Source organism: Mobula birostris, chromosome 11 (genome assembly GCF_030028105.1).
Source record: "Mobula birostris isolate sMobBir1 chromosome 11, sMobBir1.hap1, whole genome shotgun sequence".
NCBI lineage: Eukaryota > Metazoa > Chordata > Chondrichthyes > Myliobatiformes > Myliobatidae > Mobula > Mobula birostris.
Window position 1 is genome coordinate 114,647,474 of NC_092380.1, and position 14,365 is coordinate 114,661,838.

The following is a 14,365-nucleotide window of genomic DNA, read 5'->3' on the forward strand; positions in this document are numbered from 1 at the left end:
TGGGGTGTGGTTGGAAGGTTGGTTGGTGGTCTGGAGTGTGGTTTGGAGGTTGGTTGGTGGTCTGGGGTGTGGTTGGGAGGGGTTGGTTGGTCTTTGGTGTGGTTGGGAGGGTTGGTTGGTGGTCTGCGATGTGGTTGGGAGGTTGGTTGGTGGTCTAGGGTGTGGTTGAGGGGGTTGGTTGGTGGTCTGTGGTGTGGCTGGGAGGGTTGGTTGGTGGTCTGGGGTGTGGTTGGGAGGAGTTGGTTGGTGGTCTGGGGTGTGGTTGGGAGGGGTTGGTTGGTCTTTGGTGTGGTTGGGAGGGTTGGTTGGTGGTCTGCGGTGTGGTTGGGAGGGTTGGTTGGTGGTCTGGGGTGTGGCTGGGAGGGCTGGTTGGTGGTCTGGGGTGTGGTTGGGAGGGTGTTGGTGGTCTGGGATGTAGTTGGGAAGGTTGGTTGGTGGTCTGGGGTGTGGTTGGGAGGTTGGTTGGTGGTCTGGGGTGTGGTTGGGAGGGTTGGTTGATGGTCTGGTGTGTGGTTGGGAGGTTGGTTGGTGGTCTGGGGTGTGGTTGAGGGGGTTGGTTGGTGGTCTGTGGTGTGGCTGGGAGGGTGGGTTGGTGGTCTGGGGTGTGGTTGGGAGGTTGGTTGGTGGTCTGGGGTGTGGTTGAAGGGGTTGGTTGGTGGTCTGTGGTGTGGCTGGGAGGTTGGTTGGTGGTCTGGGGTGTGGTTGAGGGGGTTGGTTGGTGGTCTGTGGTGTGGCTGGGAGGGTTGGTTGGTGGTCTGGGGTGTGGTTGGGAGGGGTTGGTTGGTGGTCTGGGGTGTGGTTGGAAGGGGTTGGTTGGTGGTCTGGGGTGTGGTTGGGAGGGGTTGGTTGGTCTTTGGTGTGGTTGGGAGGTTGGTTGGTGTTCTGGGGTGTGGTTGGGAGGTTGGTTGGTGTTCTGGGGTGTGGTTGGGAGGGTTGGTTGGTGGTCTGGGGTGTGGTTGGGAGGGTTGGTTGGTAGTCTGGTGTGTGGTTGGGATGGGTTGGTTGGTGGTCTGGGGTGTGGTTGGGAGGGGTTGGTTGGTGGTCTGGGGTGTGGTTGGGAGGGTTGGTTGGTGGTCTGGGGTGTGGTTGGGAGCTTGGTTGGTGGTCTGGGGTGTGGTTAGGAGGGTTGGTTGGTGGACTGGGGTGTGGCTGGGAGGGCTGGTTGGTGGTCTGGGGTGTGGTTGGGAGGGTGTTGGTGGTCTGGGATGTAGTTGGGAGGGTTGGTTGGTGGTCTGGGGTGTGGTTGGGAGGGTTGGTTGGTGGTCTGCGGTGTGGTTGGGAGGGTTGGTTGGTGGTCTGGGGTGTGGCTGGGAGGGCTGGTTGGTGGTCTGGGGTGTGGTTGGGAGGGTGTTGGTGGTCTGGGATGTAGTTGGGAAGGTTGGTTGGTGGTCTGGGGTGTGGTTGGGAGGTTGGTTGGTGGTCTGGGGTGTGGTTGGGAGGGTTGGTTGATGGTCTGGTGTGTGGTTGGGAGGTTGGTTGGTGGTCTGGGGTGTGGTTGAGGGGGTTGGTTGGTGGTCTGTGGTGTGGCTGGGAGGGTGGGTTGGTGGTCTGGGGTGTGGTTGGGAGGTTGGTTGGTGGTCTGGGGTGTGGTTGAAGGGGTTGGTTGGTGGTCTGTGGTGTGGCTGGGAGGTTGGTTGGTGGTCTGGGGTGTGGTTGAGGGGGTTGGTTGGTGGTCTGTGGTGTGGCTGGGAGGGTTGGTTGGTGCTCTGGGGTGTGGTTGGGAGGGTTGGTTGGTGGTCTGGGGTGTGGCTGGGAGGGCTGGTTGGTGGTCTGGGGTGTGGTTGGGAGGGTGTTGGTGGTCTGGGATGTAGTTGGGAGGGTTGGTTGGTGGTCTGGGGTGTGGTTGGGAGGGTTGGTTGGTGGTCTGGGGTGTGGTTGAGAGCTTGGTGGTCTGGGGTGTGGTTGGGAGGGTTGGTTGGTGGTCTGGGGTGTGGCTGGGAGGGCTGGTTGGTGGTCTGGGGTGTGGTTGGGAGGGTGTTGGTGGTCTGGGATGTAGTTGGGAGGGTTGGTTGGTGGTCTGGGGTGTGGTTGGGAGCTTGGTGCTCTGGGGTGTGGTTGGGAGGGTTGGTTGGTGGTCTGGGGTGTGGCTGGGAGGGCTGGTTGGTGGTCTGGGGTATGGTTGGGAGGGTGTTGGTGGTCTGGGATGTAGTTGGGAGGGTTGGTTGGTGGTCTGGGGTGTGGTTGGGAGGTTGGTTGGTGGTCTGGGGTGTGGTTGGGAGGTTGGTTGGTGGTCTGGGGTGTGGTTGAGGGGGTTGGTTGGTGGTCTGTGGTGTGGCTGGGAGGGTTGGTTGGTGGTCTGGGCTGTGGTTGGGAGGTTGGTTGGTGGTCTGGGGTGTGGTTGAGGGGGTTGGTTGGTGGTCTGTGGTGTGGCTGGGAGGTTGGTTGGTGGTCTGGGGTGTGGTTGGGAGGGGTTGGTTGGTTTTCTGGGGTGTGGTTGGGAGGTTGGTTGGTGGTCTGGGGTGTGGTTGGGAGAGGGTTGGTTGGTGGGATCTGGGGTGTGTTTGGGAGGGGGCTTACAGGTGGATCTGAGCCAGGATTAGGGTGGATATGGAGGTTTCAGGGGTTGTGTTGGGAATAGCTTTAGGGGAATGAATACAGCATTGGGTTGGGATTGGTCGGATTTTATGGGATGAATATGTGTTGGGTTCAGAGTGGGCTTGGAGTGGGTTTAGGGATACAGTTGAAGTGAGTTGGTGCTGCTATGGGGGCAAATTTGGGGTGAGATTGGGGTCTGGTCTGAGACAGGGTTGGTTTGGTATGTGAGTAGGTATAGGGGTGGTTGGGAATGTTGATGTGATTTGGGTGGGGTTGTGTTGGGAGTAGGTTTAGGGACGGGTCTGAGCTGGGATTGGGATGCGGTTGGAGGGGTTTGTATGGTTGATTCAGGGAGAGGGGAGCAAAATGGATAGTGTGGCTGCGTGGTCGGCTCATTTAATACCTATAGATAAGAAACATTCTATCCGCACCTTCAACTATGAGTCATCCGATCAGATACCCCATAGTGCAGCACCAGAGAAGCCTCCCAAGCTCTCCATAATCATGCAAATACAATCACTAGGGGACACAGTGATCAACTGCATATACACACTGTCACCACTAGGGGACACACTGAACAATTACATATACACTGTGACCACTAGAAAACATACTAAACAGTTACGTGTGTATAGTAGTTATAAAAATACAATCAGGTAATTAATTGTTAAGCTGCAAAGTAAAACAATTAAACAGTCTAATCTAAGAATTGACCAAACTAATCCAACAGAATCTATGTGGGTACAAAGCATTTTGGAAAGTCCAGCAGCACTACAGAAATACAAATCTTTTGCTCGTTCTTTGCCAATGATGGGAAAAAAGACCATGCCCAACTGGTGAGAGTACGGAGACCAGACATGTCAGCATAACAATTTTCAATCAATTACAGAAAACATTTACACTGATGTTGCCAGGACTTGATGACCTGAGTTATAGGAAAAGGTTGAGTAAGTTAGTACTTGATTCCCTGGAGTGCAGGAGAACAAGGGGAGATTTGATAGAGGTTGCAAAATTATGCGGGGTATAGGGATGAGGTAAATGCAAGTAGGCTTTTTCCACTGAGGTTGGGTGAGACTACAATCAGAGGTCATGAGTTAGGGGTGAAAGTTGAAATGTTTAAGGGGAATACAAGAGGGAGCTTCTTCACTCAGAGGGTGAGGAGAGTGCAGACGAGGTGCCTGTGCAGGTGGAGGACTGAGATTGATTTCAACATTAAAGAGAAGCTTGGATAGGTACATGGATGGGAAGTGTATGAAAGGCCATGTCCAGATCAGGGTGGATGGGACTAGGTAGAATTATAGATGGGCTGAAGGGCCTGTTTCTGTATTGTAGTACTCTATGACTCTCTGTCTCTGTGATATTTTCCTGATTCCACCACTAGAGCCAGACATGGCAGCAGTCAGGACAATGGCCGTGCCTTCGCTTCAGGCTGGGGAGGAAGAGGCCCCTTCACCCATCAGGGACAAGGAGATGAAGGTAAAAGGTCTCTCATTCGCAATAGTGCTGATCCCCTAGGATCTGAGGAAAGACATCTTGCACTGGGCTAATGCTGGCCATTTCTAAAGTGTCACTGCCCTTTGACAAGGTCCCCCATGGTAGGCTCATAATCAGAAGCAGGTTTAATATCATTGACACATGTCGTGAAATTTGTTGTTATGCAGCAGCAGTGCAGTGCACTACCTAATAATTAAAAACTGTAAAATGTCATCAGAAATATATATATAATTTAAATAAGTAATGCAAAAACTGAGCAAAAACAAAGAAAAAAATAGTGAGGTAGTGTAGAAGGGTTCCCTGTCCATTCAGAAATCTGATGGTGGAGGGGAAGAAGCTGTTCCTGAGACATTGAGTGTGGGTCTTCAGGCTCCTGTAACTCCTCCATTGAGAAAAGGGCATGTCCTGGGTATTAGGGGTCCTTAATGATGGATGCTGCCTTTTTGAGACATCACCTTTTGAAGATGTCCTTGATGGAGGGGAGGCCAGTGCCTGTGATGGAGCTGGTTGAGCTTACAACTCTCTGCAGCTTTTTCCAATCCTGTGCAGATAGGCCTAGATAGAGTGGATATGGGGAGGATGTTCCCTATATTGGGGGAGTCTAGCACCAGAGGGAACAGCCTCAGAATTGAGGGAATCCATTTAGAACAGCGATGAGAAGGAATTTCTTTAGTCAGAGAGTGGTGAATCTGTGGAATTCATTGGCACAGATTGCTGTGGAGGCCAAGTCATTGAGTATATTTAAAACGGAGGTTGATGGGTTCTTGATAGTCGGGGTGTCAAAGGCTACGGGGAGAAAGCAGGAGGATGGGGTTGAGAAGAAAAATGGTTTAACCATGATGGAACGGCAGAGCAGACTCTATAGGCCAAATGGCCTAATTCTGCTCCTGTCTTTTATGATCTTCCATCTCATGTCAGGTGATGAGCCCTTGTTTGGAGTTCAACTTACTGTGCATTGTCCCATTCATGCTCGCTCTCTTCCGTGACTGATAGTGTGGGAAATCAATAACCCCACACACAGAGCTAACCACTCTGTCCTCTTCTGATCAATATAACTGTTTAATTAGCCCTGAGCCGTTGCTAACTAGGATTTCTAACCACTGGTGATCGATGTTTCATTGACTCCACACCACTCCTGCCTGTTTCTTCCCTTCCACCCCTCCTTTACCCCATCTCTTCAGTACCTCATGTCTTCAATACGGAGCAGACTCGATGGGCTGAATGGCCTTATTCTGCTCCTGTATCTTATGGTCTTGTGTTCTCCTCTCCTGTGTTGAATGATTATAAGATCATAAGATGTAGGAGCAGAATTAGGCCATTCAGCCCATCAAGTTTCCTTCACCATTCCATCATGGCTGATTTACTATCCCTCTCAACCCCATTCTCCTGCCTTCTCCCTATAACCTTTGATGCCCTGACTATCAAGAACATCAGCTTTAAATATACTCAATGGCTTGGCCTCCACAGTCACCAGTGCCAATGAATTCCACAGATTCACCACTCTCTGGATTAAAAAAAGTTCCTCCTCATCTCTGTGAGGGTTCCCTCGTAGGATAAAGCAGACCCCTGACCTCACAATCTACCTCGTTATGATCTTGCATTTTATTGTCTACCTACACTTTTCATTCTGCATTGTTACTGCTTTACCTTGTTCGACCTTAATGTGCTGTGTAGTGATCTGATCTGTGTGCACACTAGCAAGTTTTTCACTTTATGTGACGATATTAAACCCACTCTCCCGCTCTCTCTGATACCTCTGACACACATCTATTTCCCAATAATACATTGCAATACTCTCTCTCTCTCTCTCTCTCACACACACACACACACACACACACACACACACACACACACACACACACACACACCTATTTCCCAATAATACATTTTGAATTGCTGCTATGGGCTCTTCCACAGCAGGTCTCAGTCCTGAACCATTTATGTGTTTGGTAATGACGGCAAAGAACAAACTCAGCCGAGTGCTTCATTGAGGGGAAGCTGTTGCGTGTGATAGCACAGACATGGTCGGGATGGGGAATGGGTCTCATGGATGTGTTGTTAGAGCTTTCATCTACCTCAGCGGGAAAACAGTTTGTAGAAGAAATGGATAGGGAAGGTTTAGGGTAGGGGTTCCCAACCAGAGGTCCATGGACCCCTGCTAGTATTGGTCCAAGGCATAAAAATGGTTGTGAACCCCTGGTTTAGAGGGATATGAGATGAATCTGGGCAAATGGGACTAGCTTTGATAGGCTTCTTGATCTGTATAAATGTGTTGGGTATAAGCGTCCACAGTTCATTGTCAAGTTCACTGTTATGAAACATTGAACACAGAACAGTACAGGAACAGGCCCTTTGGCCCACAATTTTGTGCCAAACCAACTAAATTAGTAGAATGGCTAACTACGCTAATCCTTTCTGCTTACCCAGCATCCATATGCTTCCATTTTTCTCACATTCATGTGTCTATTTAAACGTCTCTTAAAAGTCTTTAATGTATCTGCCTCTACCACCACCCCAGGCAGCTCATTCCAGACACCCACCACTCTCTGTGTAAAAAAAAACTTGCCCCTCACATCTCCTTTGAATTTACCCCCTCTCACCTTAAATACATGCCCCTGGTATTAGACATTTCAACCCTGGGGAAGAAGACTGTCGACTCTATCTATGCCTCTCATAATCTGGAAAACCTCTATCAGCCTCCGACCCTCCAGAGAAAAGAACCCAAGTTTGTCCAGCCTCTCCCCATCTACACAGGAGCATGTCAACAGAGATGCAAAGCAAAGCATACAGTTTTACCACAGGTACATCATACAAGAAAAAAGACGATTATGACAATAAGAAAAGAAGCCATTGTAGTGCAAAGAGACCACAGTTTTATACTGAGATAGTGATTCAGTTTCTACCAGTACCAGGAACCGAATGGTTGAAGGGCAATACTGTAGCTGTTCCGGAACCAGGTGGTGTTGTGCTTCAGGCTTCTGTACCTCCAGCCCGAAGGTGACTATGAGAAGATGGCATGGCTCAGATGGTGGGGATCTTTGATGATGGATGTTGCCTTCCTGAGGAAGCTCCTGTAGATAGTACGGATGCTGGGGAACGATGTGCTTGTGATGTACGTCTCTCTGGAGCTTTGTGGGTGCTGGGGAATGATGTGCTCGTGGTGTGTGTCTCTCTGGAGCTTTGTGGGTGCTGGGGAATGATGTGCTCATGATGTGTGTCTCTCTGGAGCTTTGTGGGTGCTGGGGAGGATGTGCTGTCTGCAGCTTGTTCTGTTTCTGTTGAATGGCTGTACCAGACCACAATCAGATACCTTGAAGGTCTGTTTTCCATCTTGTACTCACTGTGACTCTGAATGATTCGAAGCTACTTTGTTTGTTAACCCACCGTTGCTTGTACATCCAGTCTCACCATGGGACACATCTTTGAGGAGGAGGTAGCCGTCGATCTCCGTCAAAGCTCCCTTGCCTTAACTCTCTGTTGCTCTTAACATCATGTGTGGCAGAATGAACGTCTCCTCCGCCTGTACTGTTAACTCTACCGCACATCTCACTGCACTGGTGACTGCGCCACCCCTGCACCAGCGTTGCAGTGTGAATGCACAATAAAATGCTTTCACTAACCACAAGGACTGAGAGTTTGATGTCTTTACTTACCCCACTAGCACCCAGGCACACCCACTCTTCGCGGTTATAAACTTTATTTATTTAGAGATACAGCACGGTAACTGGCCCTCCCCGTCCATCGAGTCCACACTGCCCGATTACACCCATGGGAACAACTAACACACTAACCCTCACATCTTTGGGATGTGGGAGAAGACTGGAGCACTCAGAGGAAACAACGTGGTCACAGGGAGAACGTACAAACTCCTTACAGACAGCGATGGGAATTGGAGCTGCAGCTCGGTGACCTTCAGCTCAGACAGGAGAATGAGGAGGTGATAGACGGGAGCTACCGGGAGGCAATCACCCTTAGGCTGCAGGAGATAGGTAGCTGGGTGACTGTCAGGAGAAGGAAGGGAACAGAGTACACCTGTAGCCATTCCCCTCAATAATAAGTATACAACTTTAGATACTATTGAGGGGGACAACCTATCAGGATCGGGGATGTCTCGGATCAGGTCCATGGCATTCTCAAGAGTCAGAAGTCTTGATGCATATTGACACCAATGACAGAGGTAGACAAGGTGAGGAGGTCCTGAAGAGAGATTTTAAGGAGCTACATAGAAAGCTGAGAAACAGGATCTCCAGGGTAGTAATCTCTGGATTGCCACCTGTGCCACGTGCCAGTGAGGGTAAGAATAAGATGATTTGGCAGATGACTGTGTGGTTGAGGAACTGGTGCAGGGAGCAGGATTTCAGATTACTGATATCATTAGGATCTCTTCTGGGGAAGGTATGGTCTGTACGAAAGGCAAGTGTTACACCTGAGCCCGAGGGGCAGGTTGGGTCGAGTTGTTCGGGATGGTTGAAACTAATTTGGCAGGGGGATGGGAACTGGAATGATAGTGCTGAGGATGAGGTAGTTGGTTTACAAACGGAGGCAGTGGGTAGTGAGACTCCAAGCAAGGAGAGGCTGATGACAGGGTAAAATAACAGTCAACAGGATGAATTGCATTGTAAGATGTGGACAAAATCGAAAAGGGTGAATACAGGACTGGAGGTGTTATATTTGAATGCACGCAGTATATGGAATAAGATAGAGAACTCGTAGCACAGTAACAGATTGGCATGTATGATGTTGTAGGCATCACTGAATCATAGCTGGAAGAAGATTATTGCTGGGAGCTTAATGTCCAAGGATACACATTCTATCAAAAGCACACACAGGAAGGCAGAGGGGATAGTGTTGCTCTGTTGGTAAAAAATGAAATCAAATTATTAGAAAAAGGTGACTGCAAGGGTAAAACAACCCTATTGTGAGTTATATAAAGAACCAAAAACAGTAGTAAGGATGTGGTCTTCAAATTACTACGGGAAATTTACTACCAAATTTCCCTCAGGATTAATAAAGTATATCTATCTATCTATCTATCTAAATAGAAAATGCATGCCAAAAAGGCAATGTTAAAATAATCATGGTAGATTTCAATATGGAGGTGGATTGGGAAAATCAGGTTGGTGCTGGAGTCCACGAGGGAGGATTTCTAAAACGCCTACGAGATGGCTTTTTAGAGCAGCTTGCGGTTGAGCCCACTAGGGGATCAGCAGTTCTGGACTGGGTGTTGTGCAATGAACCAGAACTGATTAGAGAGCTTTAGTTAAAAGAACCCTCAGGGTAAAGTGATCATAATATGATCAAATTCATCCTGGAATTTGAGAAGGAGAAGGTAAAGTCAGATGTATCAGTATTACAGTGGAGTGAAGGGAATTACAGAGGCATGAGAAAGGAGTACAGAATTGCTTGGAAAAGAACCCTGGCAGGGATGACAGCAAAGCAGCGGTGGCTGGAATTTCTGGAAGCAATTCGGAAGGCACAGGATATAGACATACCAAAGAGGAAGAAGTATTCTAAAGGCAAGATGACACAACCATGGCTAACAAGAGAAGTCAAAGTCAACATAGAAGCACTAGAGAGTACATATAATAGAGCAAAGATTAGTGGGTAATTCAAGGATTGGAAAGCTTTTAAAAATCCACAGAACCCTAACCCTAAAAGGGTCATTAAGAAGAAAAAGATGGAATATGAAAGTAAGCTAAACAATAATATTAAAGAGGATACCAAAGGTTTCTGCAGATACATAAAGTGTAAAAGAGAGAAGAGAGTGGATATCAGACTACTGGAAAATGACGCTGGAGAGGTAGTAATGGGGGGCAAGGAAATGGTGGACAAACTGATGAAGTATTTTGCATCAGTCTTCACTACGGAAGACACTAGCAGAAGTTCCAAGTTGTCAGGGGGAAGAAGTGTGTTAAGTTGCCATTGCCATGGAGAAGGTTCTAGGGAAACTGAAAGGTCTGAAGGTAGATAAGTCATCTGGACCAGATGGTGTACACTCCAAAGTTCTGAAAGAGGTGGGTAAAGAGATTGTGAAGGCATTAGTAATGATCTTTCAAGGATCACTAGATTCTGAAATGGCAAACACGAGAAAATCTTCAGATGCTGGAGATCCAAATTAGCACACACAAAATGCCGGAGGAACTCAGCAGGTCAGGCAGCATCTACGGCAAAAAATAAACTATCGGTTTCAGGCCAAGACCCTTCTTCTAGAGGTTCTAGAATGGTTCTGGAAGACTGGGAAATTGCAAATGTCACTCCACTCTTCAAGAAGGAAGAGAGGCAAAACGAAAGGAAACTATAGGCAAGTTATTCTGACCTCAGTGGTTGGAAAGATGTTGAAGTCGATTTTTAAGGATGTAGTTTCAGAGTACATGAAGGCACATGATAAAATAGGCCATAGTCAGTATGGTTTCCTTAAGGGAAAATCTTACCTGACACATCTGTTGGAACTTTTTGAAGAATGAATAAGCAAAATAGACAAAAAAGAATTGGTTGATATTGTGTACTTGGATTTTCAGAAGGCCTTTGACAAGGTGTCACACATGAGGTTGCTTAACAACTTAAGAGCCCGTGGTATTACAGGAAAGATTCTAGCATGGATAAAGCAGTGGCTGATTGGCAGGAGGCAAAGTGTGGGAATAAAGGGAGCCTTTTCTGGTTGGCTGCCAGTGACCAATGTCGTTCTACAGGGGTGTGTGTTGGGACCGATTCTTTTTACAAAGGCTGATGGAATTGATGCCTTTGTTGCAAAATTTGTGGGCGATATGAAGATAGGTGGAGGAAGAGGTAGTTTTCAGGAAGCAAAGATGTTACCAAAGAATTTAGACAGATTAGGAGAATAGGCAAAGAAGTGGCAGATGAAAAACAGTGTCAGGAAGTGTATGGTCATGCACTTTGGAAGAAGAAATAAAAGAGTAGTCTATTTTCTAAATGGAGAGAAAATTCAAAAATCTGAGGTGCAAAGGGACTGGGGAGTCCTTGTGCAGGATTCCTTAAAGGTTAATTTGTGGGTTGAGTCAATGGTGAAGAAGGCAAAGAGCATTCTTTTCAAGAGGACTAGAATGTAAAAGCAAGGATGTCATTTTGAGGCTTTATAAAGCACTGGTGAGGCCTCACTTGGAGTATTCTGAGCCATTTTGGCCCCCATGCCTTAGGAAAGATGTGCTGATACTGGAGAGTGTTCAAATTAACTTCACAAAAATTATTCCAGGATTGAATGGCTTGTCATATGAAGAGCGTTTGATGGCTTCAGGCCTGTATTCTCCAGAACTCAGAGGAATGAGGGCTAACCTCGGTGAAGCCTATTGAATGGTGAAAGGCCTTGTTAGAGTGGATATGGAGAGGATGTTTCCTATGGTGGGAGAGTCTTGGACCAGAGGACACAGCCTCAGAATAGAGGGGTGTCCTTTTAGAATGGAGATGAAGAGGAATTTCTTTCACCAGAGAGTGGTGAATCTGTGGAATTCTTTGCCACAGGCAGCTGTGGAGGCCAAGACTTTATGTCTGTTTAAGGCAGAGGTTGATAGATTCTCGATTGGCCATGGCATGAAGGAATACGGGGAGAAGGCAAGAGATTGAGGCTGAGATGAAATGGCAGAGCACACTCGCTGGGCTAAATGACCTAATTATGGCCCTGTATCTAATTGGAATTGAACCCATGTCACTGGTGCTCTAATAACATTACACCAACCACTACTTCCCCATGTTGTAGCTATATTCTGTCCTTCTCTGTAAACACAATATCAGATCTTAATGAAGACACCAGGGACTGGGGATGCTGGAATCTGGAACCACAGATTGTCTGCTGAAAGGACAAGACAGATGTTTCTTTATCCACTGAGTCCTCCCAGCAGCTTATTCGGGGGTGATGTTGCTGTCAGAGCTGCTAAGTTTATATTTTATTCGATTGAGTGATACAGCGTTGAATTGTCCCTTCCAGACCAGCAATCCACCAATTTAACCCTAGCCGAATCACAGGACAATTTACAATGACCAATTAACCTACTCACTGGTGCATCTTTGGACTGTGGGAGGAAACCCGTGAGCTCACAGGAAGGAATGTACAAAATCCTTACGGATAGCGTTAGAATTCAACTCTGAACTCTGTCGCCCTGAGCTGTATCCGCATTGCACTGGCCACTATGCTACCGTGGTGTTTGGAAAGGTGTGGTGACCAGACTTCGCCAGCTTATGTACCTGATATGTATAGAGTGTGGCAGTACAGACAGTGGTCCAGCCAGCTCTCTGCCAAGAGAAATCTGCCAGTGACACGAGATTCTGCAGATGCTGGAAATCCAGGGCAACACACACAAAATGCTGGAGGAACTGAGCAGGCCAGGTAGCATCTCCGGAAATGAATAAGGTGTTGACATTTCAGATCAAGACTCTTAATCAGGACTGGAAAGGAAGGGGGCAGAAGCCAGAATAAGATCATGAGGGATACAACCTGGCAGGTGATGGGGGGGGGGGCGGCGGAACAGGTGAAAGAAGTGAATGGATGAAGAAGGAGGACTGTAATTGCAATAATCTTGGTTCCTTAAGGTTGTCATAGCTGGGGGGGAGGGAAAGTGGGTGAATATTGGGGATGAGCTCTCACTATCTATTAAATGATCCCGAAGATGTACGTCTCAAATAGCCTCTGACAACTAAGTCCTGCTTCTGGCCTTCATGATTGGCTTACTAAGCCCAGCAGAACCATTTCTACGGACAGGAGAAGGGGCAAAGATGGATTACAGGAACCTTAAAACCAACTGCTTTGGGCCGATGGGGCTCGTCAACTGTGGTTGGCAGCTCAGCGAAGAGAAACAAAACTGATCTCAAACCTCCACCACCTTGTAGCTATAACCATTCACGGGGAAGGCTTCAGGAGTAAACCAAGAGGGAAATATCCAGAGCTGGAGTTCGTAACGCAGTCCTACATTGGTTTCAAATCTGACCAGCGCCTCCTGCGATGCAGCTGGTACCAAACTGTATCGGTCTCTGCCATTCCTTTGGACATCAGCTGTGTGGCGAAGGGGAGCCTGCTACATGGGCAACAGCTTCTTCTCCATATCATACTTCCTTTGGCTCGTGTATCTAGACATCTGGGACACAATATCCACAGTCAACCCAGACCAGCGGAGGGCCTCCTTGGATAATAATCTGGAAGTAAGGAAGAATTTAATCAAGACCTCTTTTGGATCCAAGGGTTCTTTGGAGGTCAAGATCAAGATGATAGGGCTCCACGGGAGTGTAGCCATTAGCGCAATGCTTGGGGCATCGGAGTTCAGAGTTTAATTCTGAAGCCATCTGGAAGGAGTTTCACGTTCTTCCCGTGACAATGTGGATTTCCTCCGGGTGCTCCGGTTTCCGCCCACATTCCAAAGAAGCGGCAGATGGAGTTCAACCCAGATAAGCGTGAGGTGGTTCATTTTGGTAGGTCAAATATGATGGCAGAATATAGTATTAATGGTAAGACTCTTGGCAGTGTGGAGGATCAGAGGGATCTTGGGGTCCAAGTCCATAAGACACTCAAAGCGGCTGCGCAGGTTGACTCTGTGCTGCAGGGATGTGGACTACAAATTACAACTGGAAATAGAAAAGGCTTGTCAGAACGGCAGTGTTATGATAATTGTGGGGGATTTTAACATGCGAGTGGATTGGGAAAATCAGGTCGGCACTGGATCTCAAGAGAGAGAATTTGTAGAATGTCTGTGAGATGGCTTTTTAGAACAGCTTGTTGTTGAGCCCACTAGGGGATCGGCTGTACTGGATTGGGTATTGTGTAATGAACCGGAGGTGATTAGAGAGACTGAGGTGAAGGAACCCTTAGGAGCCAGTGATCGTAACATGATTGAGTTCACTGTGAAATTAGAAAAAGAGAGGCCGAAATCTGATGTGTCGGTATTTCAGTGGAGTAAAGGAAATTACAGTGGCATGAGAGAGGAACTGGCCAAAGTTGACTGGAAAGAGACACTGGCGGGAAAGACAGCAGAGCAGCAGTGGCTGGAGTTTATGCGAGAAATGAGGAAGGTGCAAGACAGGTATATTCCAAAAAAGAAGAAATTTTCGAATGGAAAAAGGATGCAACCGTGGTTGACAAGAGAAGTCAAAGCCAAAGTTAAAGCAAAAGAGAGGGCATACAAGGAAGCAAAAATTAGTGGGAAGAGAGAGGATTGGGAAGTTTTTAAAACCTTACAAAAGGAAACCAAGAAGGTCATTAAGAGAGAAAAGATTAACTATGAAAGGAAGCTAGCAAATAATATCGAAGAGGATACTAAAAACTTTTTCAAGTATATAAAGAGTAAAAGACAGGTGAGAGTAGATATAGGACCGATAGAAAATGATGCTGGAGAAA

The 14,365-nt window shown here is 47.6% G+C and overlaps 1 protein-coding gene across 1 annotated transcript in view; it reads left to right on the forward strand.

The window, feature by feature from the left end:
* mrvi1 (murine retrovirus integration site 1 homolog) overlaps window positions 1-14,365 on the forward strand; it is a 272,971-nt gene that overhangs the window by 180,343 nt on the left and 78,263 nt on the right. The window contains exon 19 of the mRNA XM_072271388.1: window positions 3,917-4,011. Within this exon, the coding sequence (XP_072127489.1) occupies window positions 3,917-4,011 (95 nt within the window). The remainder of the gene's footprint in view (window positions 1-3,916; window positions 4,012-14,365) is intronic.